Source organism: Sparus aurata, chromosome 5 (genome assembly GCF_900880675.1).
Source record: "Sparus aurata chromosome 5, fSpaAur1.1, whole genome shotgun sequence".
In the NCBI taxonomy this organism is placed as follows: Eukaryota; Metazoa; Chordata; class Actinopteri; order Spariformes; family Sparidae; genus Sparus; species Sparus aurata.
In genome coordinates this window covers 7,742,913-7,767,131 of record NC_044191.1, presented here as the reverse complement: position 1 = coordinate 7,767,131, position 24,219 = coordinate 7,742,913, and the positions used below count along the sequence as shown (strand labels likewise).

The window sequence follows — 24,219 nt, the reverse complement described above, 5'->3', positions numbered from 1 at the left end:
TAATCACGACAACGAAACAAGTGCAGTGACAAATGTTCAGAGACAAATGAGGCATAAAAAGGAAAGCTGCAGCATACCAGCACAGTAGGAGGCTGTGTCAAGAATGAAACCTTTAGGGCATGTGTCTTCATAACCATCTGCAAACAGAAAACCAACATTCACATCCAATATTTCAAGTGACGCACGTTTTAAATCTTTCTAATTTATTTTTTGTTCCTAGGACCTGGTATGAGAAGGCTGCTGGTGATGTGGAAGTCCAAAGTGAGGGTAAACATGTTGTAGGCGCTGTTCATTCCGGAGACCTTGAGCAGCTGGAGTACTGGGCCCTGGCGCTCCTCCTGGCCCTCATAAATAATGGTGTGATTGCAGCGCAGCACCATGGGGTTTCCTCCTCTCTGGTGGGTCTGTGACGACCACGAGTACAGCTGCCCTTGGCCCGTCTGCACGTATGACTCATCGAACTCCTGCGGGACACGTGAGAAATCCAGTCAGAAAAACTGTAGCATGTCAACAAATGATCTAGTGAGATGTGTTTGGGGCCTTTTTTAAATACCTGTAGGCTAAGATGAGATGACGATAATGAGGGGGGCACAAATCCGTTAATTACAATGTCGATTAGTAAAACTCCCTCAGAATCCACACCCCTGGCAATGTGGGTCAAACGAAGGAGCTCCCCTGTTTGAAGAGATTGAAAACCAGAAAGGTCAGGACTGATTTACAAGCGCAAGAAAAGCATGCTGCAACTGTTTAGAGGTAATAGTCAGGTGTAAACTCATGAATGTCAGCAGTAGTGACTAGTGCCATCTGCTGGTTGTTTAGTAAACTATAAAATAAAAGAATCACTGCTCACAAATAATGTTCAAATAATGTCATTATAACATTGATAATTGTATTATGACTACTTGTTCTGTCTTGGTTTGTCTGTGTGCATTTTGAATGCAATACTTACATCATGTAAAAGATGAGAAGGGCATCTGCCTAACTTCCTAAACCTTTTTTTTACATATGTAATAAGTGTAAAGGTTTGAAATCTTCATTGGTGAACTTACAAGAAAACTGATCATGGGCAAAACCTACCAGTCTCAAACTCCAGCTGAGACTCCTGTCTGAACTGGCCCTGAGTGAAGGAGTAGCCATTTCTGGCTTCTCCACTCTGCAATACAGTGGTCCAGTAGATGGGAGCAAAAACAGACACCAGCACCCGCAGCAAGGGACCTACGTGAAACAGAATATGTTGTCCTGTTATAGATATACAGTACATTCATTTGAACCCGAGATTAGGTACGAATCAGGAAAATGAGCCCTACTGTTTTCAGATCTGAATGAAAGACTCAGATGCACTCCCTGAATTCATATCTTTCAGCTTTTAGTGAAGTGGTAAATGAACAAAGTACATCGCAGGTCAATACTGAGTTAAAAAAAAAAGAAAAATCCTCCAAAAATAATTTTTAGCTGCAACCAGAAGCTCTACATCTAAGTCAGTCAGACTGTCACAAAACTTCCCCACCCTCCAGGGGGAAGTGGGCTTATAAAAAAAAGACATGGCTTCTAGAGATTCGTGTAACATGAGCAGGATCTTTGAAACACAATAGCCTGTTACGCTTAAGAGGTTGTTGCATGCATGAATGCATACATGCCTACATGTTCCTGTCAGTGTGGTAAAAAGTACCCAAAAGCATAATTTAGTAAAAGTCGAGATCAGGTTAAAATGTTACTTTGGTGAAAGTGAAAGTCATCCATACAAAAAGTACTTCAGTAAAGTCCTAAAGTCTCTATTATATTAACTTACATGTAAGTATCAATGTAATTTTCTGTCAAAAAATTGACTTTTGTTTTAAAAGTAACCGTCTAACAAATCATGGGCTGTCACTCACCCACACTGGGAGGGATGTTATCCAGACGGGCCTGCAGAGTGCTGCTCCCCTCATCCTCACTGTCTGTAATGTTGGCCTCCAGGAAGGACACACCAAACTCCCTCTCGTTCACCATGCCGATCAGACTGCCTCTGGTCTTACGAGGAGTCTCTCCTTTTATCAACAAATGGACAGACAAGTCATTTTTTTTTTTTTTAAGATTTTTTCGGCATAGACACCTTTATTAAGCAGTAGACAGATAGGAAATATGGGAGAGAGAGGGGGATGTGACATGCAGCAAAGGACCTCCGGCCGGAATTGAACCAGGGTCGGCTGCGTATATGGCATGCGCTCCAACCACTCGACCACCTGCGCGCCCCAGACAAGTCATTTTTTAGTTTAAGTTTACAAGCACATGATTGATAACTGTCACTTATGTATGTCTTTAAAAAACGGTACTGATACCTGTAGCTAACATACAACAATGTCCTTTTAGTGTTCATAACTGTAAGGTGACCTTCATAATCTGTTCATTAGTGCATTTAGTACGACAATGCATACATTATGAACTTGACCAGGAAATCAGATTATGTCTGTAATAAGAACTATTATGTGACGAAACACTGGAGCAATGACAACAGAAATCAGAAAGGAATTCTTACCCGGGCAGAGGCCAGCTTGACATTTCCTGGAGTCGATACTGGGACCGCTGCATGATCGGCCGCCATTGGCTGGTTTTGGGTTGTTGCATAATCTTATTCGTTCTTGGAAGCCTTGTCCACAGGTGCTACTGCATGGAGCCCATTCCTCCCAGTTAGAGTAGCCTCCATTGACTGAGAGAGAGTGAGGAGACATTGGGGTTTTGTGTCTAGCATGTTTGCAAAAATAAACAAGGGAACATACATCATGAGATACAGTCACCCCCTTAATTGTTTTCCTCTTTCATTGCTTTTATAAATAGAATCATGGTCAATATAAAAAAGACTTTAACCAAAAAAAACTTTAATGTCAAAGTTTACTTCTACTAATGTCAATTAATTCAAAATATATAATGAAAAATATGTGACTGCATAAGAATTCACTCCCTTCAAGACAGTACGTAGTAGCTGCACCACAGGAGCCATATTCCCTCCATTTCTTTATGATGGATTTAACTGAACTCTGTTCAGTAGCTTGGACATTTTTTTGTATCCATCTCCTGACATATACTTTCAATAACCTTTAATAGAGCTGCTGGTACTGTTCTTTTGTTTTCATGGTGTAATTGTTGCCAGGAATACTGATGAACCAGTGACTGGACCTTCAGACATAGATGTCTTTGTACTAAAAGCACTTGAGATGCATTCACTCCACTCAGGTGATCTTCACTTCAATAATTGTGAGACTACCAATTTGCTGGACCTCTGTTGAATTAGTAGGTCAGTCAACTTAGAATGGGTGAATACTAATGGAATCACTTATTTTACTTAGAAATCTGAAATGTTTGTATTTTGACCATGATTCAGTTTAAAAAAAAATAAAAGGGGAAAACAATTAAGGGGTTGATTCTCTTCATAGGCACTGTGTGTACGGAGGCCTGGAAAGGCCGTAGGTACAGTTGTTTCTTGAAAGCTGTTAAAAAATAATTTTACTGCAAATTTCTAGATAATTATTACATAATCTCAGGATAACAGATTGTTTTCTTCGAAATAACGGGTTTATTTATCACATCATCACATTATTTCAATAAAACAACCTTTGATAATTAGATAATTGAACCTGTTACCACAAGAAAACAAAAAGGTCTTTCAACAAACAACAACAACAAACGTTAACAGAATTTAAAAAAATAACTGAACTCTAGCCATTTTGGTCTTATGTACATGTGAAACCAAGATTTGACAAAGAACAGAATGAGAAGGAAAGCCAAAAAAAGTGAAGCTGGGATGGATTAGAAGTTGAAGCCAAACTCAGAGATACATACTTGATGTCAGTGTGATGACCTGTTACATTGTGTGTAATTCTAAGCACAGAACTCACCTTGAACCCTGAGAGTGATGGTCCTCTCAGCTGTTCCAGCTTCACTCTCAGCCACACACTGATACTCTCCTTCATCTGCTGCCTGCACATCAAACAGGGGGAGGAGGAGAGTTTCACTTAATTGGCACTCCAATGAACAATTTTCCTCTGATATGGCCACAAACCTCCTGGACAGAACTGAGGCTTAAATCACATTTAACAGTAAAAGAAAGCTGACATTATAGCAGAAAATAATCTATATCTACTGGGTAGTTGAGACTATTCCATTGAATTTGTTTTCATAACAGATATTATTTGGCTGGAGAGAGGAAATTTCCCATTAGGGTGCTCTGTGAGAAGGACAGTCATCTGTCTATGAGAAAGTCTCAACTGCAGGCTGTGCAATTACAGCAGCAGTTAGAGATCTAACAAGGTTACAGGCTGAGGAGAGAGGGGCAGAGTCTGGGAACATCCAGCAATCCGTTCATCTCCTCACTCTGTTGCTAATGCTGTTAGCCTTTCTGACTGAAGTGAATCTGATTTAGGTGAGAGCAGGATGCTGTAGGACAGTCACACACTGTTCCTCCACCCAAGGGGACTGCAGATCAAGCCTGGACAGGATGAATACTGCTCCGTTGTTGTGCAAGACATTAGACACTTATTGATGAGAGGCGTTTGCTCAAAGGGGGTTTGGTCATTCAAACTTGTGTGACTTATCTATAAAGAGAAGAGAAACATTTGAAATAAAAACCAAAGTTATTTACAGTGATGCTGTAAATGACCAGGGACCCGTTGTGAAGCGCTTGCATTCGGAGGGAGCGGAGCAGTGGTTTTCCATCCCGGAGCCAGCGGAGGAGGGGGCTGGGGTCTCCATGGATCGGACAGTCGAGAACAGCAGAGCCCCCCTGGGTGACTGTCTGAGACATGTGGGCTTCACCCTTCAACACTGGAGGCTCTGGAGACACACGGCACATATTTATGAGATCATCAAAGTAGCATGAATGGCCCTGACTGAGCTTTGACAAACAGCTCACCTCTGATACGGACGAATGAGAGCGCTCGGATGGAGCCCACGCTGTTCTCTGCTATGCACACGTAGGTCCCAGCATCACTCATCGTCACGTTCTCGATGACCACGGAGCTCCTGCCGGCCTCATCTACAGTGGAACCTGAACATTTTTAAAGTTGAGTGAACTGTTGGCTTAAATTCACCCATGATTTACAGTGATACTGCTTCTCCTCGTCAGTAAGCTTTCAGAGTACAGACATTTCTGATTTCTGCCCTATAAGAGAGAATACTATGGGCTTTGTTTCTGTCCTTCTGATAGGTACTGCTGTCCCACAATGACTTTGCCAACTAAAATAATTCCAATGTTATATCCAGCTTGCCTATCCTGTTTGACTCAGAAATAGGGAAGCTGTGGACCCTCACAATTCTGTTTCCTCTGGACTCAGCGTTGCATTAGGAAGCATTTGGTGTCACAATGACACCGAAGTACCTTGGTAGTGTTGAAGTACCATGCAGATAGACCATATAAAGGCAGATAGTACCTGTGTAAGGACTGTTGTTGATGGTCCAGGAGATGACGGGAGGTGGAGTTCCCTGAGCGTGGCAGGACAGGGCCAGACTCTGCCCTTTGTTCAGGGATACATCAGTAGGCAACTCCTTGAAGGCGGGCCTCATGTTGATGGACAGGCGGATGTCTTGTCTCACAGAGCCCGCTGCATTGGTAGCCACACATGTGAACACACCAGCATCGCCAGGCTGTGTAAAGAGAGAGCAGTCAGAACTGATTCCTATGGCCAAAACTAGACAGCAAGGTTTGTAATGCAGTGAAGATGTTGGGTTCTACCTCAGCTCTCTCGATGATCAGCTCTCCTGACCGTAGGACGGTGAATTTGCCTGGAAGGCTGGGAACAGTGACACCATCCTTCTCCCATGATACTCTGGGCTCAGGCGAACCCTGAGCAGCACAGGGCAGCAGCGCTTGAAATCCTTGAATGACTGACAGCTCCGTCTGTGCCGGAGGGATCATGGGCGGGACTGAAATGCAACAATCAATAAAGGTTTTAATATGAACCTGCCATATTAAGTCTTGTAATAATGTGAAATTTCCCTCTTAGCTCACCTTGAATAGCCAGCCTCATGTCGTGGCTGGCTCTGCCAGCCAGGTTTTTGGCAGTGCATGTGTACAGGCCTGCGTCACTACGCTGGGTAGAAGTAACAGCCAAAGTTCCATTGGCAAAGATACGAATATGAGCACCTTCAACCACCGGCCTCCTCTCCTTATGCCAAGTGACTTCAGGATGAGGCTGCCCATCAGCCACACACTCCAGGCTGACTGGCTGGCCAAGCACTGCAGTGTACTCAACGCGAGGGACGCTCAGCACGGGCGGGACTAGAAAAAATGAGGTGAGCAAGGATACATTCGTTTAAATATGTTCAAAATAGAAGCAAACTTGCATCTGTCAGGAACAAACACAGACGCTATTTTCTTCCCATCTGTGAGACCGAAGTCTTCATTACCTTGAAGGACTAGTTTGGTCCTGCCCACAGCTACACCAGCATCATTCTTTGCCAGGCACTGGTAGGTCCCCGCATCGCCAAGTGTGACACGAGAAAACTTCAGAGCTCCATTTGAGAGCACAGCAAGCCTGTGACCTGTAATCAGTCAATTAAGTCTCATCACATGAGCATGAAAATCAGATCAGTCTGTGTCCCATAAACTCCAGTGGGGCGTTTGGGGGTTTAAAAGAGAAGCTGTCCAGTCTGAAAAACATGTTGAGAATTCAGTCCATCCGGGAAGTTGCGATGCTAGTTAATGCAGATTTAACCTGTATCTATCACTTCTGCATGGCATTGCAGTTTGGTCCAATCACCACAATGTGACCAATCTTAGTAGTATCCCACAAGCTGGACCAATCATAGCTGCCCCCTGTGCAAAGCATTGAGCCATACATACTGACTGCCTTGTTGCTGGTTGTTAAGAGTGAACAGACGTGAGCCACATGATTGTCTCACATTTACCGACAAAAAATACTGCTGAAGACCGTACAACACACTTCACTGATGTTTCGCACAAAAGCAGGACTCAAAAATTGTTTTTAACTACATGTTACGGTATGGTGGAGCAAAAACTGGACCAGGCTGTGGAGAAGTTCCTTAATTCAAATCCAAAATAAAACATGCTCAATCACTCTACAACACACAACACATGAATAACAGATACAATACATAGGTGCAAAACAGTTTTTGCTAGTACTAACCTGTTGCAATGGGAACTCCCTCTCTTTGCCAGGTGATAGATGGTCGTGGGAGGCCCTGAACCTCACAGGGTAGAACAGTCCCATGATGCAACACCACTTGTACTTCCTCTGCCATAGGCCTGATCTCTGGGGGCTCTAGGGAGAAAAAAATCTTTTGTTAAACATTTTTAAATATGTGTGCCAACAGGTCGTATTTACCGGACTGAAAGCCTACCTTGCACAGTGAGAGAGATGTGTTTGTGAGCCACTCCAACTGGGTTGCGGGCTGAGCATGTGTACCTGCCGGCATGGCTTGGAACAGCGGCAGTTATCTCCAACACTCCTGTGTAGAAATGAGTTCAAAGACACACACTCTAATATCATATTTAATGAACATTCCCCAGTGGACCGTGATGTATAATAATCTAAAGAGGTGTAAAATCACTACAGTTTTGTCTTACCGGTGGGAAGGACACGATAACTTCCTCCTCTGGGGCCCAGTTGGGCTCCACCCTTGGTCCAGGTGACAGTGGGCTGAGGACGTCCTTGTACACGACAAGGCAACACCACAGGAGACATTTTCACAACTGTGACTGTCGAGACATCGTCTTCAATAGATGGAGGGACTGAAAGAGAAAACAGCAAATGCATCAATACGATCATCTCCGAGGACTCTCTGCTGTCGGCTTATTGTACAAAACGCTAGATCAATACCTTGCAGGGTGACCTCAATGACCCTGCGCTCCTCCCCAACGTCATTGACAGCCGTGCACTCAAAGTAACCTTCATCCTCAATGGACGGAGACAAAAGAATAAGAGACCCAGACGACAGTAACCTGGAGAGAACAGCACAAATGCATCAGTTTTAGGTTTGTAGTCAATGTTGGTGCGTGTATTTGAATGGAGTCGGAGCTTTGTGTTTACCTGTATGCAGCGGGCTGCTGGCTGACATCAAGTGGAGTTCCGTTCCTCTTCCAGGATACTTTGGGTGGGGGAATACCTGAAGTCTCACAGCTCAGTGCAGCTCTGATCCCTGTGGTTACTGTCAAGTTGAATGGACCAGGGCCGATTGACGGACCCACTGACAGGAGACAGAACACATTCACGCATGTTGACCACAGTCATGGATATCAGATATCATTTTGGACACATCTATAAATCTTTTCACATTTAATTCTTAAGTAACTGGCTGACCATCAGTTTTTAATATCAGCAACAGTTGTGTCTTTCTGGTCTGTGTGTTTTCAATAAATGAGGCACACAGAACCAACACAGGGATCTTAGTGGGATCATAACTGTAATCATCCTGCCTGCTCAACACAACATTTGAAAAAAAAAAAAGCATGACCAGACTCATAAAGTAATATTTCTCTCTGTAATATTTACCAAACACGCGTAGATCGACTCCCCGGTGATCTGAGCCAGCCTCATTCGACACAGTGCAGTAGTAACGACCAGCATCGTTCAACTGAACCCCGTGTACACGCAGAGAGCCCTCTGACAGCTGAGTGTACCTGGAACAAACACAGTTAAAAGAGGAATGAATGGATGTCTTTGTTTTTTGATCAAAGGCAAATATAATGACAAGGACAGGTGTTTACTTCTTCTTATCTTGAGTTATGGGGAAACCATCTTTTCTCCACATGACCGTAGCTGAAGAGTCGCCTTCTACTTCACAAGGTAAAACTGCATCCTGGCCAACATGTGCGGTCACCACCGAGCTGCCCTCCTTTATGACTGGTGGCACTGGAGAAAAAAGTGAAACACTGTATGTAGAAATATTTTTTAAATGTATTTTAAATGAGCTTGTTATGGATAGTCTGGCTTACAGAGAATCTCCACCGTGAAAAACAAACTGGTGCTTCCAGCGATGTTCGTGACCACACAGCTGTACTGGCCGCTGTCCTCAGGCCTGACTTCCTGTATCTCGAGGTACTGACCCCCTGCCAGCCTCTGGATACGACCTCCCAGCTGAAAGAATAGAAGAAAGGTGTGTGAGTCAGAGGAGATTTTTTTTCTTTTTGTCTGAAACCTATTTTAGATTTTTCAACGCTGTACCTGAAGTTTGGACTCATCCTTGTACCACTCTATTTCTGGAGCCGGATCGCTGTCAGCCAGGCACTCCAAGGTCAGATGTCCATTAACTGGCACTGACAGTGTCCTCACATCTCCAGAGCCAAGGAGTGTTGGCGGGACTGAAACAAAACCACTGATTATTAAGTGGTGGACCTCGCAGACAAGAGTTACAAAAAGTTCCCATTGATGACACACACACCACCATTAAAGGAAAAGTTCACCATCAACGTATGGTCCGGCTTGTGCACCCACTTCAGATGGGCTGCATGGTATAGCTTTTAGCTCAGAAGCTACCCTTAAAAAAGGGTGTAAATGATATCTTCACAGGCGGGATTACTCCAGACGAGCTCTATGGAGCCCTCCTGTATTAATTCTCCCCCTGTTTTTTTTCTGCTTTTTAAAAGGTGCAATATCACCAGAGTACCCATCAACTGCTGCCAACTATAGCTACCGTAAGCTAGTTAGCTCAGTTAGCCATGCAGTTAGTGGTCCTTGCATGGGAGCTCAGAGCTTGATGTTAATACTGCTAGAACACAGGCCAGGGCTAGCAAGCTAAACATTGCAACATAAAACACAGAATGAAGTCCCAAGTTTAGTTCAGCTGTTAAGGAGAATGCTGCAACACTGTTTTGCTGTGTAGCCCCAGAAATGTTTTGAAATGTTTTGAGGGCTACAAAACTTCAACCAACTTTTTCAACCAAGTAGATAATGTATAAATTGTATTTTTTGGGGTGAACTGTACCTTTAAATAATGTAACAAAATCTTCCCATATGCCGAAAGTGCTTCTTTCAAACAGACAATAGTACAGTTAAGACATGTGACCATGTGGAACGGATAAACTCAGAAGGTAAATAGGGTCCAGATGTAGCAATCATGCGTTGGCACAAAAAAAACCATGCTTGGCTTTCCACACAGAGCATAACATTTATAAAGATCAACTGTAAGAATGTGTGTTTTTCTTATCATGATTCACGCAGAGTTTTATGACTCAGCTGAGCCGAGTATGTCATGATAACGCAAAGAAGAATAACATCATGAATGTGGAAAATATAAGCAGTTTAAGAAGTCTCGATAGTATTGCACATACCCATATTTATAGAAGCATCATATCATTCTGGCATGAAAAATTGGAAGAACAAATGGAGAAAGGATGCTGCACAATGCATCATAAATCGTAAAGACGTCATTGCGTGCCTAACAACTCACACAATATAAAAGTTTAGCATGACTGTAGGCAGAAAATGCTAAAGCCAGACATTTTACTTTTCGCAAACCCTGATCTTTACTCCTGAGTGTACGCAGAGATCTATTCATCATGTTCCAGGTGCAAGTAAGAGGAAGTTCAGCGAGAGGTGGGAAGTGATATATTTCTGCCAAGTTGAACAATACGTAAGAGAAGCTTGTGTCACCTTGGACTCGGACCCAGTGGTTCTTTCCATCCTCTCCAGCCAGGCTGCTGGCCAAGCAGGTGTACAGACCTGCATCCTCCACCTTTAAAGGGACGACATTAATCAACCTGAGTGTTTCTTGCATGACAATGCAAGATTTGCCTGCACTGATGCTGTTTATGCTTTTTTTCATCTTAATGTTATTTATATCTATGACATATTTTATGCAACATACTTTCTGTTTATATATATATATATATATATATATATATATATATATATATAAGATGAAAAAAAAGCATAAACTGCATCAGTGCAGGCAAATCTTGTATAAAATCTTGTATAAAATAATGTATTGGGTGGATATTCATGTTGTTACAAATGTTATGTAAAGACAACAAATGTGTATATATTGTACTATTGATGAAAACAAAATACAAATTATGTTAAAAAATACAGTTTGCAGAAAGTTACAACATCATGACTTACTCTCACAACAGCTCCCGCATGTACGTTTCTACGTTAAAATCAATACGTTGCAATAACATGTGATATTGTCCCTTTGAAACTTACCTGAACTTTGCTAATCCTTAAATAGTGTCCATCCTGCTGAACAATGTCAGCTGCTTCCAGGGGGCGTCCATCTTTGAGCCAGCTGAGGGTGGGAGGCGGGACTCCCACAGCGGAGCACTCCAGCTCCAGAGGGCTGTTAAGTGCTATGGTCAGCTCCCCTGGAGAGCTGGTGCTAGAGATCTTTGGAGGCTCTGGATTAAAGCAGAATGTTTTGGGTCAGTAGTCTGAGAAGTTTACACTATGACTTGAAGTTAAATGTACAGATTGTTTTGGGATTACCGAGCACGGTGAGGTTAAAGCTCTTGGTGCTGCTTCCAGCCTGGTTACTGGCCACACAACTGTAGAGGCCAGCGTCTGAAGGCGCCACATCAGGCAGCTGCAGACGTGTCTCCTGTCCATCGAGCAGCAGGTTGCGGTGAAGGGACAGCGGCTGGCCATCCTTTATCCAAGTCAGAGTTGGAGGGGGGACACCCCGCGCTTCACAGGTTAATGTCACCAAGGAGCCCTGGACTACTGTGACTGGCTCCACTGGTTCAACGTGATCCACACCTGGGGGCACTGAGGAAAATACACACAGTATGAAACCGTCAAATCCAAAATGCTACATATCTGTCCCAGGGAAAGTCAGGAGGTGGTTTATGGTTATGATTGTACCTTGGACCTGGACATCATAGCTGAGCTCGGCCAGACCAGCTCGACTGCGTGCCACACATGTGTAGACTCCAGAGTCAGACAGCTGCACAGGAGAAATCCTTTATCAAGCAGAGAGGGAAAACCTGGCATTACTTCACCTGTAAATGTGTAATATTTTTAGAAACTATTATGTTTGTATTTTCTCTGTAAGCTGACCTCAGCACAGAGTCACCAGACAGGAGGCGAGTGCGAGGGGAGAGAAGCAGATGGAGTCCGTTCTTCAGCCAGCTGATCTGAGGAGGAGGGTTTCCTGCTGCCTGACACTCCAGAGTCACAACGCTGTCCTGTGTGACCTGCACCTCTCTGGGGACAGTCGTCTCACCAGAGATAACCGGCGGGACTGTGACCGGTCGGATCAGATCAAATCAGTAAGAAACTTAAGCACTGACACAGATACACAAATTAGGGATAGACCAGATAACTGATATTTGAGCCGATATACATTTACTGCAAAATCTGAATGTAAAACTTCAGAACTGCCACTGACGGAAAGTAAGAAAGTACAGTTTACTAAGTACTGTTCTTAAGTACAATTTTGAGGTACTGGAATTGTATCTTTGAGGCAAATATTGTAGATTTTGCTCCAATTTATTTATCTGATATCTTTAGTTACTAGTTATTTTGTAGACTCAGATTGTTCACCAGTGATATAACTCGTTATGTGTAACCAATCAGATATTGTTTTTTTTGGCGGGACATCGACATTATGATTAATGTTGCTCCTGAACCATCATCAAAGAGAGACTTTTTAAGTGTCCAAATGAGGTAGCATTTCACTTATCTATACATATCTAAGGATTCTAATGCGAATTTGAATGACCTAAGAAATAAACTATGCTTACCTAAGTTATCCTATGTCATGTTGTTTGATCCTCAGGTCACATGTAAACCACTCTAGTAGGAGACTGTTTATCTGAGTCTGAGTCTGAAGCCAACTACATATCATTTGACCTTGATTGCCGTAGAGACAGAGGCAGTGCTTTCATGACAGCTGCCCTTAGTAGTATTCCTGAAGCAACAAAAAATATGGTGCAGGGGCGGTTCTAGGGGGGGCCAACAGGGGCCAGTTCCCCCGTAACTCTGAGTCTGGACCCCCCTGTGGCCCCCCTGACAGGGAGTCTGCATCAATAATACAATGACAGATTTCTTGCAATGATTTTGTTCTGAAGGGAAAGGCAGAAATAAAGTGTCTCAGCAGTTTACTACCCAATCAAAATTGTTGAAATTGTAAACACTGTTTTGTCTGAATGAGGGATTTATCCTTTTTTCTGGGTTGTATGTGCCCCCTAACAAAAAAGCTGGCCCCAACCTGGCCCCCCTATGAAAACTGGTCTAGAACCGCCACTGATATGGTGTCCAAGGAACAACAACAACACAGTGATATCAGATCATGCAAGACACTGAGTGAGATCAGAGTGGTGACTACAGACAGATACATGGCTGCATCAGAGCTAAAGTAGCACATTTCTAAACTAATTGATTTTGCAATCAGCACTCGAACAAAAAATAATTGTCGGATTCTGATTAATCGAAAAAATGCTAAATATCAGACTGATAATCGGTCTAGTCCCAGCACATATGAAATGTTTAAACTGACCGAGTACAAAGAGGGTGTAGATTTTGCTCTCCTGGCCGGCCGGGCTCACAGCCAAACAGGTGTATGTCCCAGAATCCTCAGGGCTCAGCCTCAGTAATGTTAGCGTGCTGCCATCAGGGGTCACACTGTCGGGTTCAAACAAACATTGTGTTTTCACGTTAACACCATATCCCCGTATCCATTAGCTTGTCCAAAACAGCAGCTATCATTTGTCCAGCCAACCTCTAAACCCCAGTATTACTTTCTCATCATCATTATCATCATCGTCCCACGATTTTCTCACACACACACACACACACACACACACACACATATTTTTCTCTCTCTAGCTGATGCAGTGGCAATGACCACATAAGTTGCTGAACAGCTGTAAAACAGCTGGTCTAACTGTTCCCCATGATGAAATTAAGCAAGAGACTATAAACGACTCCATTCGTCTGTCCACACATGGACAGTGAAGATTAATACTTCCAAACCTTTGGGGAGTTCTGTTGATCGATTATTGCGCTGCTTGCAAAACAAATTCAGCAGCTTTGAAAGAGTACAATTTATCATTATTATTGTGATTACTTCATCCTGTTCTGTGTGCGTTTAAAGCCCTGGCAGTAAAAAAGGGAAGGTGGATGACTTACGAGACGTGACGGCTGTCTGATCCCTCTAAAGTCACCCCATCTTTCAGCCAGCTGAGGCGTGGTGTGGGGATTCCAGTTGCTCTGCACACCAGGGTCAGCTCCTCTCCCAGGGGTGCACTCACATCAGACGGGTGTTCAGAGTCCAGGATGGTAGGCGATACTGAGTGGGACAAAGATTACAGCTAAATGCCACTAAAAATCATTGCATTTATAAGCGCTATATATGATATTGTAGAGGTGGCTTTTCTTTACCCTGCACTGTGAGGGTGTAGTCTTTCTGTGTTTGTCCCTCGCTGTTCTTGGCTACACAGGTGTACGTTCCAGCATGAGACAGAGTAAGCGGCCCGAGCTCCAGCCTGTTCCCTCGGATGGACCACTGCCACTGCAGACTGCTCTCTGGACAGCAAACGCATTCACTTACACCAGAGTTAACATGTGACAAATTCATAAAGTTACCCCATCATTGCCTCCGTCTCACCGATAGGAGTTCCATCCTTGAGCCAGGTGATGCTCGGCATAGGGACCCCTGAGGCCTCACACAGCAGGGCCACGTGGGAGCCGAGGGTGTAGTTCAGGGACTCCCGGAGCGACCCGTCCAGGACAGGTGGAACTGAGGAAATAAAATCAAAAAAGCTGATCACATCCTTTTTAAAATAGATATGCAAAGTGCTTGAAAATAAAGCAGAGGGATTCTCACCATGAACTGTGAGTCTGAATGTCCTGTCCACCTGTCCAGCCACATTGGATACCTTGCAGGTGTAGGTGCCACCATCTGCCAACTGGGAACCAAAAAAAAGAAGGGCATCAAAGTAAGGACTCAGCTCCTTCATATTATGCTGGCTCATGCATGTGTTCTGGTCAATTAATTAAGAAATGTCTCCAGTTTTCCTAGACTTTCCCAGTCTATGTATTTCGAGATGAATATGCCAGTGTTAAATGCACTTAAGACATTACATATGTTTAGGTATAGAGAGGTCCAAAGTCTACTATGACAATCTTTAATATTGTCACATGAACTTGGAAATATTGAGAAAGTTTCAGGATTCAGAAAGTAAGAAGTCAAACTGTTATTCTAAGCAAAGAGGGACTCTTTGTCATGGCTACAATAAAGGTTTCTAAGAGAGCAGTGCATGGAGCAATAAAACACTTTGCAGGAACTGGATCAATTGTATCCAAAGCACGATGAGGCAAACCCAAAGTGACCACACCAGCAGATAATCAAAACATCAAGCTTAGTTCCCTGAGAGATAGAAAAGTGACTTCATCACAGATACAGAATTTGGTAAATAAACCACACAAGATTCCAATCAGCAGTCTTCCTGTCAAGAAAAGGCTGTCTCGTAGTGTCTCAGAGCACAAGTAGCAGTTTCTAAATCACTTCTCAGGAGGGGAAACTGGGGCAAACACATGAGTTGGGCTGAGAAATACCAGAATTTCACAGTGGATCATGAAAAAAAGTTCAATTTACTGATTTATCCAAGTTCTAGATTTCTGTCAGTAACAGAATGGTGTATGTACGGAGACGAACTGGAGAGAATGAAACAACAGAGTTTGAAGCCCACAGTGAAACACAGTGGTGGAAACATTCAAGTCCGCGAGTGTTTCAGAAACCTGCACTGGACTGACTCCAAGTACTGCTCCATTCTTCAGAGACATGCTCCACTGTCAGGTTCGATCCTTGTGGTGAAGGATTCATACTGCAGCTGGACTATGAGCCCACACACACCTCCAAGATGATCTACCTGAAGTGAAGAACAATGAAGACCAAGGACTGTACCTGACCTCAACCCCACTGAACATTTATCGGGGCACTTGGAAAACTGAGAAAGCCAAGCACTCTGTGACATCACAAGAAGCTTTGTGGAACACTATCAAATCATGTGCAAGGATAACATGAGTCATCAGGTTTTACACTAACTTGTGGAGTCCATGCCAGATGACATTAAAGCAAAAGGGGAACAAGACAACTTCAAAGAAATTCCAAAAATTCATGGATTCAACTTTTAATTCTAAATTGTTCAGCTAATATTGTAATTTGTAAAGAAATAGTTTTGCATTGGAAACTAAAGGTCAAATAGAAGTATCTTACTTTGTGGCCCTCACTGTACATGGAAATCATCCTTCAAAAGCCAATCTGAGTCCTAACATTTTTTTAAAGAAAAATAGTTTTTTTTTGTTTTTTCACGTAAGACGTCAAAACATTTTGTCCTGACCTGAACTCCTATGATCTCCAGCTGGTGACGATTTATCTTCAGTCCATTCCCTGCAGCCAGTTGCAGCCCATTCTTGTACCATGTGACCTCAGGCTCAGGAACCCCCTGAGCTTCACATCTCAGGGTGACAGAGGAGCCAACTTGCGGGGTGACCGAGTCTGACTCAGCATCCAGACGGGGCTTCAGGGTGGGCAGGACTGATGGTTTACACACACAGAGGTCTCAGTTTGATTCAGTGATTCACTCCTGAACTGGTCTTGCTCACAGCTGGCCTGCAGTAAACACTTTTTTTTTTCCTGGACAATGTTTCGAGATTTGATCATCTGTATATGTAGTGAAATTGTGCAGATGGGTCGCCATGTGTTCACTCACCATAAACACTGAGGAGAATACTCTTCTGGTCCTGGCCTGCTGAGTTGGTGGCTGTACATACATACTGCCCTGCATCTTCTAGTCCCGCCCGGGGCAACTGCAGCATCTGGCCTCCTATAATATATATAATATAATATGAAATGTAATATCTGTGCCATTATTAGATTCAAACACAGGAAATCCTCCTGACACAACTGATTTGGGTGTCAGAGGTGGCCGAAGTCTGACCTGGCAGAATGTGGATGCCCGTGCTGAAGTGGAGTACTTGGCCGTCTCTGGTCCAGGTGATCTCTGGAGGAGGGTACGCTTGGACGTCACACAGCAAAGACACCATGTCGCCCTCGATCACACTGACCTCCTCCTCTTTGTGGCCAATTATCCTCGGAGGCACTGGAAGAGGAACCAACTTTTGTAGTGTACTAATGTAGAGGGCAAGCTGTTCTATCACGTTCATGTCATGTCTGTGCTTGCTTGTGTTTGATTGTTGTTTGTCATGCTTCATTGCACTGTAATTCAATCTGCTTTTATTGCTGCCCATGTTTCTGTTCGGATTCGACTGTAATTGACATGCCAGCATCATGATTGTTGTTTTAAACTTGTTTTAGGATGACAAGTAATATGAAAACTACCCTCTCAGCTAATTCTGACATATTTAATATGCAATCCCTGAGAAAAAGGCTGGATAAATTCTGAGCTTTCATGTCATGGCTTCTTATTTTAAAATATCTATAAAACCATGTATTAAGCTCTTGGGAAGTTGAAAAATCCTATACCTGCAAACAATTTTGGGGATTTTTTTTTTTAAGATTGACCTTCTTACATAAATGTAATATTTTTTGTGATTATTTGTATGCATATTCTCAGCCTCATGAATTGATTATTTATCACCGGATTGGGTTTGAAATTTGTCCTGTACATCCAAGAAACCCTGAGAATAATTTACAACTTGTAGCATATATACAGTAATCGGATTCATATTTTTTTTTTATTATCCAATAAAATAATCTTTCATTTTCAAAATAGTTTCAGTTGTTTAAAAGGAGCCTAGTTTCACTTTATTGCAACCAAATGCTGATTCTGGAGCCTCCCTAAAAACTTTGCGCGGGGGCAGTGTTGTGTGCCTGCTGTGTGTTCTCATCGGCTCACATTGGGTGTCTCATCACTTGAAAAGTGATGAGACACATATCTCACATCTCACATAACTGAAAACATAATTTTCTAAACGTAACCAAGCAGTTTTAATGCCTAAACCTAACCAAAATGCAGCTGAAAGCTGATATATTTCTTCTGTCTATATATCTGAAAACTATAAACTCAGTTAATAAAAGTCCATAAAACAAACTCCACATATTTGTGGGGCATGAACTCTGTTCGCCCACATGAAAGTCATGTGCTAGATATTATATCCAGCCAGAGAGGATTTCCTCTGATAGAGAGGAAAGTAATTGACATCACATGCAGGCCTACATGTCCAAAACATTTACATATAGCTGTCAGGTCAAATACACAAATGACTGAAAATAACATGCACGGTCATGGAGCTTACTGAAGCATGCATCACCACATCCTGCAAAAGAACGCCTAAAAAAAACTTTTAAGACATTTTGACTGTTTATTTTCCCTACTGACCCGATACAGAGGTAGTGGTGAAGCCTTACCTTGTACTGTTAGACTGAAGTGCTTCTCCACCGTTCCAACCTTGTTCTCAGCTGCACACGAATACCCAGCCATGTCTGAAACCTGCACACTGAGGAGCTAAAACATGGGATTGAAGCGTTATTCCTGAATAAAAACATGTCCCCTTGGATCAGTTCACATGCAGGTATATGTCTTAAAGTCAGCAACGACCAACCTGGAGCTGAGTCCCATCCTCGCTGATGCGGTGCTGTGAGTCTGTGTGCACCGCCTGCCCATCTCTCAGCCAGGAGATGACAGGAGCCGGGTGTCCAGTCGCGTCACAGTGGAGGACCACGGTGCTGTTGACCACTGCTCCCATTTCCTCCAGGAACTCCTCTGATGCTCCCATAATAACAGGAGGGACTGAGGAGGTAAACACAACAGACATCCCTTCAGAAATCATTTCCATATAGGTGTTTTTACATACATTTTAATTATGTGCACCTGCTTACCAAGGATCTCCAGTTCAAAGTGCATGCGGTCTTCTCCGGCTTCATTAACAGCCTGGCATGTGTACTTTCCAGCATCTTCCCTCTGTACTCGGGTGATTTGTAGCACCTGTCCACCTGAAAGAACAAAACCATTTGTCCACGGATATGAAACCCCAGTCCAACACAACAAACACACTGCTGGTTTTAACTGAGATCACAGAGGAAGGAGTTCCCTCAGACCTGGACGTAGTACCACCCCATCGGCAGAGGTGAGTTTTCGTCCGTCCTTGTACCAGCTGAGCTTCGGTGGAGGGATGGCGTTACTTTCACAGGAGAGACTGACTGGATGGCCCAAGACCACCTCTCGCTTCTCCATCATGTCTTCTTTGTCATCACCCTCATGTCCCAGACCCCAGGCTGCTTCTCTGTTGGTCACCCGGTGAAAGACCGGAGGAACTAGCAATACAAGACTTTCTATTAATTTAAGAATATACTTTCGCAAAAATCGACATCATAATTATTCTGTATCATAAATGCAAGTTATCAAACTGTAAAATGTATTTATAATATTAGAACAACAACGAATCCATTAGTTGTCAACTATTTAATAAGTAGCTATTTTGATGATGATATATTTTTTAATAAATATGTTTGAATCAAAATTCTCTTATTCGGCTTCTTAAATGTGTAGAGTATTTTCTGTCATCCTCTATGACAGTAAACTGAAAATTTTTGGTTGGTGAACAAAACAAGATTTTCTAATCAATAATTTAGATTTTTAACCATGTTCTGACCTTTTTGTAAACCAAACAACTGATCAATTAATCAACACTGAAAATAATAATTACTTGCAGCTCTAGCTAATAGTATTTGAGAAGAGGATTGCGAACTTGAGACAATATAATTACATAGATTTAACCAAACACACCCTGAATGGTGACACGGAAGTCTCTCTTGTCCTCTCCTGCAGAGTTGGTGACCACGCAGGTGTACTGCCCCTCATGGGACAGCATGGCATTGTCAATATTGAGGACATGGCCACTCTCCTTAATGCCAGCATGAAGGGTTCCAGTCAGCAACTACAGACATAAACACAATTATAGTCCACTGTAATCTGTCAGAAATAGTTCTATAAAGTCTTTGTGGCTCTGCAGGGAGTTGGGCAAAAACAGATAAATTCCCTCGAGTTACTTCAAAACATGACCTGCTACAATCTCAGAATAAACTGGTAGCCAGGTTGCATCGTGGGTAATGTAGGAGCCAGGAGCATAAAAAACACTTATGAAGATATTTTCACTGTAGATTTTCCACAAAAAACATTTTTTGACCTAGCTATTTTTGTATACTTTTCACTGCCTGTAATATATTCAGTGGTTTCATTTCATAGATGCATATTTGAAATATGTTGACTTAAACATTTTCCTTTTTTTGTGTGATACCTTTTGAGCCTGTTTTTTTATTGGGTTAAACTACAGCTTGCTTTTGCTTGTTGTACACTCGATGATGTCATCACAATATACTATCTCGGTTCCATAGCTCAATAAATACATATTCTTTCACAATTTCAACCTTTTTCTGAGCTTATTTCTGACATTATTTAAATCATTTTGCAGGGTTAGATAAGAGGAGCTTCAATAAAACATTTGGCAGGTTTTTTGAATGCCTGGCTTTAAAAACACAATTTTCAGTCTGTAATGTCATTTTTTGGTTTGTTTTCTTTTGTTTTACAAAATTGTTATGTAACGGTACCTGGAGGGCAATTTAGAAAAACAGATGTTTCATGAATCCAAAACCCACCTAATCCTCATGTATTTACTGCTGCTCCACACAAGCACACACACATCAAGGTGTTGCCAAAAATTAAAGCCGCTCATCAAAATACAGGTTGAGGATAAAACACAGTATTAGTTCAGTATTTTACATCATAATATGCACTCACTGGATAATTCTTCGACGCCTTTGCTATAATTAACAAGCTTACTCAACATACAAATGTGGAAAGTGGGGGTGGGTTGTGCAAGAGGATGCCAATGCTGCTAAGGCTGTTGCAATTTGTACTGGTTGCCAGTAGAGGCTGAACTTGTTCCATTAAAATCACATCAAACATTCATGTTTGTAAGATGCAGAGGAGGAGACACCAACCTGTCCATCTTTGAACCAATTAACCTTAGGCTCAGGGAAACCTTTGCTCAGGCAGGAGAGAGTTAAACTCCCATTGATCCGAACTTTCTCTTCCTGACCACCAAACGATAAAGATGTAGAATCGCCTTCTATCTGTGGTGGGACTGAAAAGGCAGACTTATCATTAAAGCTTCTGTCTCAGCCTCTCAAATTTGTAAGTGATGAAGATGTCTCTTACCCAGCACACTCAGAGAATAATGTTTGATGGCGGTGCCGGCTGGATTTGTGGCCCTGCAGGTGTAGAGGCCAGTGCTTTCTCCCTGAGCTGAGCCCAGTCGCAGCGCCTGTCCACCCCGGGTGTACGTCAGCTGGGGACTGGACACGATGGGCTGGTTGTCCTTTAACCAGGTGATACTGGGTGTGGGTGAGCCCTCAACATCACAGGGGAGCACTGTGGGGAATCCGAGCACCACTGACACTTCTGAGGTCTCAGTAGGGCCCTTGATGGTCGGGGGAGCTGCAGAGAAAGAGCAGCAATACACTAATGTTTAATAGGCAGTAAGATTTTAACTGGCCCATAGCACAGAATAATAGCTCCTCAGGGGGTTGACCTGTTCTGTGCAGGCGACCCTCTAAATGCAGTGTGTGATACTCTGGGTAATTACAGCACATGCTCTCTAGGTGACAGAAATCCCCAGAGCCTGCATAAAGAGAGTTCAGTGTGTGCTCACAGTCCAGGCAGTGTGGCGTAAGCTAAATCATCTAACTACAGAGGCTTGGTTTACACATGAATTAAATATTATGTTCAGTTATTTTCTTTCCACCACAGCACTTTTGGAAAAGAAACTGACTTAATATCCTCATCATTCCTAAAGGATTTTCTTTTTCCTATTTCATTTATTTCCTTTAATATTTTGTGTAGACAGAATAAACATAAACTGTATTCAGGTCAATGTGTTGTGGGTGTATGGTATGTGTCTTTTAAGCACTGATCAGCACTGGTATTAACGTCCGTCCTGATCACAAGTGGAAAGCCATCAGTACACACTTGGCACTAACGTGTCACCAATGTGTCTCGATGGGCCACTCGTGATTGGATTGAATTTTCCCACTCTACAGTATATGCAAATTAACGCGTACATCACGGGAACAATTCGATATGATTTTTTCTTTTACACGAAAAAGGAAATATCTTCATGTTTATACATTTGATACATTTGCCATGTTATCAAGAAGAAGAAAAAAATTAAGAATTTGTAATACAGTGTTTCTCTAAAGGCCATAAGTTACTAAATTTGAAGTCTGGGCATTTTCTCCACAGGAAACAAAGAAGCCTATATTGGTTACTTTTTACTATATTTATAAAATTTGAAATGATTTTCCATCAATAAAATGAAGTCTTCTTGCATACATTTAGGCTAAATGGTTAACTCAGCTGAAACAATGTTTGTGGGAGGCACTTTAGACACAGAAGCAGACAGGCTGGTAAAGCGATGCTGCGACAAACTGACAGTTTTTTAAGGCTTCTGCTCACTCAACAACTCTCAAAATTGTGTGATTTGTTAAGTATGTCTGGGAACATTGTGGTTACAGTTCAACTGTGCGCCAACTGGGCCCAAACACATAGTTTGCATTACAGGGAACCACATGGAAATCGGGCCAGTGTGTAGTCCACTCTGCCTCTTCTTCTTCTTCTCTTCTCCTTCTTCTTCTTCTTCTTCTTCTTCTTCTTCTCACAGGACATAAGTTGAGTAGGCGGGCCATCAGTGTGACACACTGCTAAAAGAATGTGGTGACATGTATCCCAGCCCCCTCTGGATGTGGTCTGAGTGATCAGATCTCAAATGTGTACTAAATGCATCTTTAAGGCATTCACGAGTGTACTCTTGTAACTTGATCACTCAGGACGGATGTTAATACCAGGTCTGAACCTTAGTGACCTTAGTTAAAGTGAGAACAAATAGTAGAGACCTTGCACTGTGAGTCTGAACTGGCGCATCTGAGTTCCTGCGTTGTTGCGGGCCAGACACTGGTAAAGCCCCTGGTCCCTCAGTCTGACTGACTTCACCTTCAGCACCTGGCCATCTTCCAGAAACTCCACATGTGGGTCTCCATCACGGGACAGAACTCTGGAGAGAGGAAGGAATGGTGGATTAAATCAATACCGTCGATGCTGCATCCAATGTGCGGTGCTGAATGTCACATCAATAATCTGACGCTTACTCTCCATCACGGCTCCATTCCACTCTGGGTGCTGGTCGTCCGCTAACCCGGCACTGAAACCCCACCTCCTGGCCCAGCGCCACAGTTAGCTCCTGTAGCCGGGATGTTCCTGAGATCACTGGTGGAGCTGTAACAGTGCACACATACACCAGAAATACACTTGTTGATTCACATGGTTTGATGGATTTATGAGATTGATCTAAATGCTGAATGACATAATGATCCAAATAAATTAAAATTCATTGTTTGGAACAAAAGACAGACATTAAAACCATCCAGATAAGAGAGGGCAATCGGCTTAGCTATTAATGAGATCATTAGCATTGACATAAATGGTTAGTCTTTGTAGGTGTGAGAGGATGACAACTTTCAGGATGTATGCTACATTAAACAGAGTATAAGAGTTTAATTAAACAGTTTAAGCGCTTTTGAGGCTTTAGACTGCTGTTCTAGGATATTTTAATTCCACTGAGGGCAAGAAAAATCTCCTTTTTAACTCTCTACTTAATGTAGGAGGCGTCCTTAAATGTGTCTCTTCCCCACTCTATTCTTATTCATCCTAAATACCAGTATGACAGCTGGTTTATGAGCTCACCTTGCACCACAATGTTATATTCTCTCCGGGCCTCTCCAGCTGAGTTTTGAGCTGTGCAGGAGAATCTTCCTGCATGTTCTGGCTGAACTCTGTAGATTCTCAGCATCCTGTTCCCATTCTGCAGGTACACCCCAGGACTGTCCACCTGGAGGCACAGAACTTAAATTAGTGCATCCATATGACTCACAAAAAAGGGAGACTGTGGGTATAAGCCTGCCATTGGCCAACTAGTTTTCTCCTTCTGCTGTCTGTTCTTTGCCATTCACCATTCACCCATCACTATGTGAAAAGAGAAAAATCTGGTGTGGGGACATCTCCAGCCGAGTGTTTTTAGCATGAGCTCATGACATCTCTAGCCTTCTTTATGGTGTTCAAAATGGGTGACCTCAGGCCAATTTCCAGTTCAGTTTTTGGAGAAAAACACAAATATTTTTGACAAAAAGTCAGGACATCTCCAGCTATGTTTTTGCCAACAAAACCTGATGTTTTTGGCAAAACGTATAGACATCTCCAGCCAAGTTTGTGCCAAC

The 24,219-nt window shown here is 42.8% G+C and overlaps 1 protein-coding gene across 1 annotated transcript in view; it reads right to left on the bottom strand.

Moving 5' to 3' along the window:
- hmcn2 (hemicentin 2) overlaps positions 1-24,219 on the bottom strand; it is a 60,776-nt gene that overhangs the window by 6,300 nt on the left and 30,257 nt on the right. The window contains 45 exon segments of the mRNA XM_030417322.1: positions 78-137; positions 224-464; positions 554-675; positions 1,078-1,215; positions 1,875-2,027; positions 2,516-2,686; positions 3,873-3,954; positions 4,616-4,806; positions 4,886-5,020; positions 5,403-5,616; positions 5,705-5,895; positions 5,981-6,250; positions 6,379-6,513; positions 7,119-7,253; positions 7,333-7,440; positions 7,559-7,723; positions 7,812-7,933; positions 8,022-8,178; positions 8,484-8,611; positions 8,699-8,843; positions 8,927-9,068; positions 9,156-9,292; positions 10,584-10,665; positions 11,136-11,326; positions 11,415-11,693; positions 11,790-11,887; positions 11,985-12,168; positions 13,426-13,550; positions 14,058-14,217; positions 14,310-14,453; positions 14,536-14,667; positions 14,755-14,836; positions 16,271-16,467; positions 16,643-16,756; positions 16,871-17,032; positions 18,301-18,397; positions 18,495-18,682; positions 18,772-18,885; positions 18,991-19,206; positions 19,679-19,829; positions 20,893-21,035; positions 21,110-21,388; positions 22,843-23,000; positions 23,095-23,221; positions 23,690-23,834. Of these exon segments, the coding sequence (XP_030273182.1) occupies positions 78-137; positions 224-464; positions 554-675; positions 1,078-1,215; positions 1,875-2,027; positions 2,516-2,686; positions 3,873-3,954; positions 4,616-4,806; positions 4,886-5,020; positions 5,403-5,616; positions 5,705-5,895; positions 5,981-6,250; positions 6,379-6,513; positions 7,119-7,253; positions 7,333-7,440; positions 7,559-7,723; positions 7,812-7,933; positions 8,022-8,178; positions 8,484-8,611; positions 8,699-8,843; positions 8,927-9,068; positions 9,156-9,292; positions 10,584-10,665; positions 11,136-11,326; positions 11,415-11,693; positions 11,790-11,887; positions 11,985-12,168; positions 13,426-13,550; positions 14,058-14,217; positions 14,310-14,453; positions 14,536-14,667; positions 14,755-14,836; positions 16,271-16,467; positions 16,643-16,756; positions 16,871-17,032; positions 18,301-18,397; positions 18,495-18,682; positions 18,772-18,885; positions 18,991-19,206; positions 19,679-19,829; positions 20,893-21,035; positions 21,110-21,388; positions 22,843-23,000; positions 23,095-23,221; positions 23,690-23,834 (6,910 nt within the window).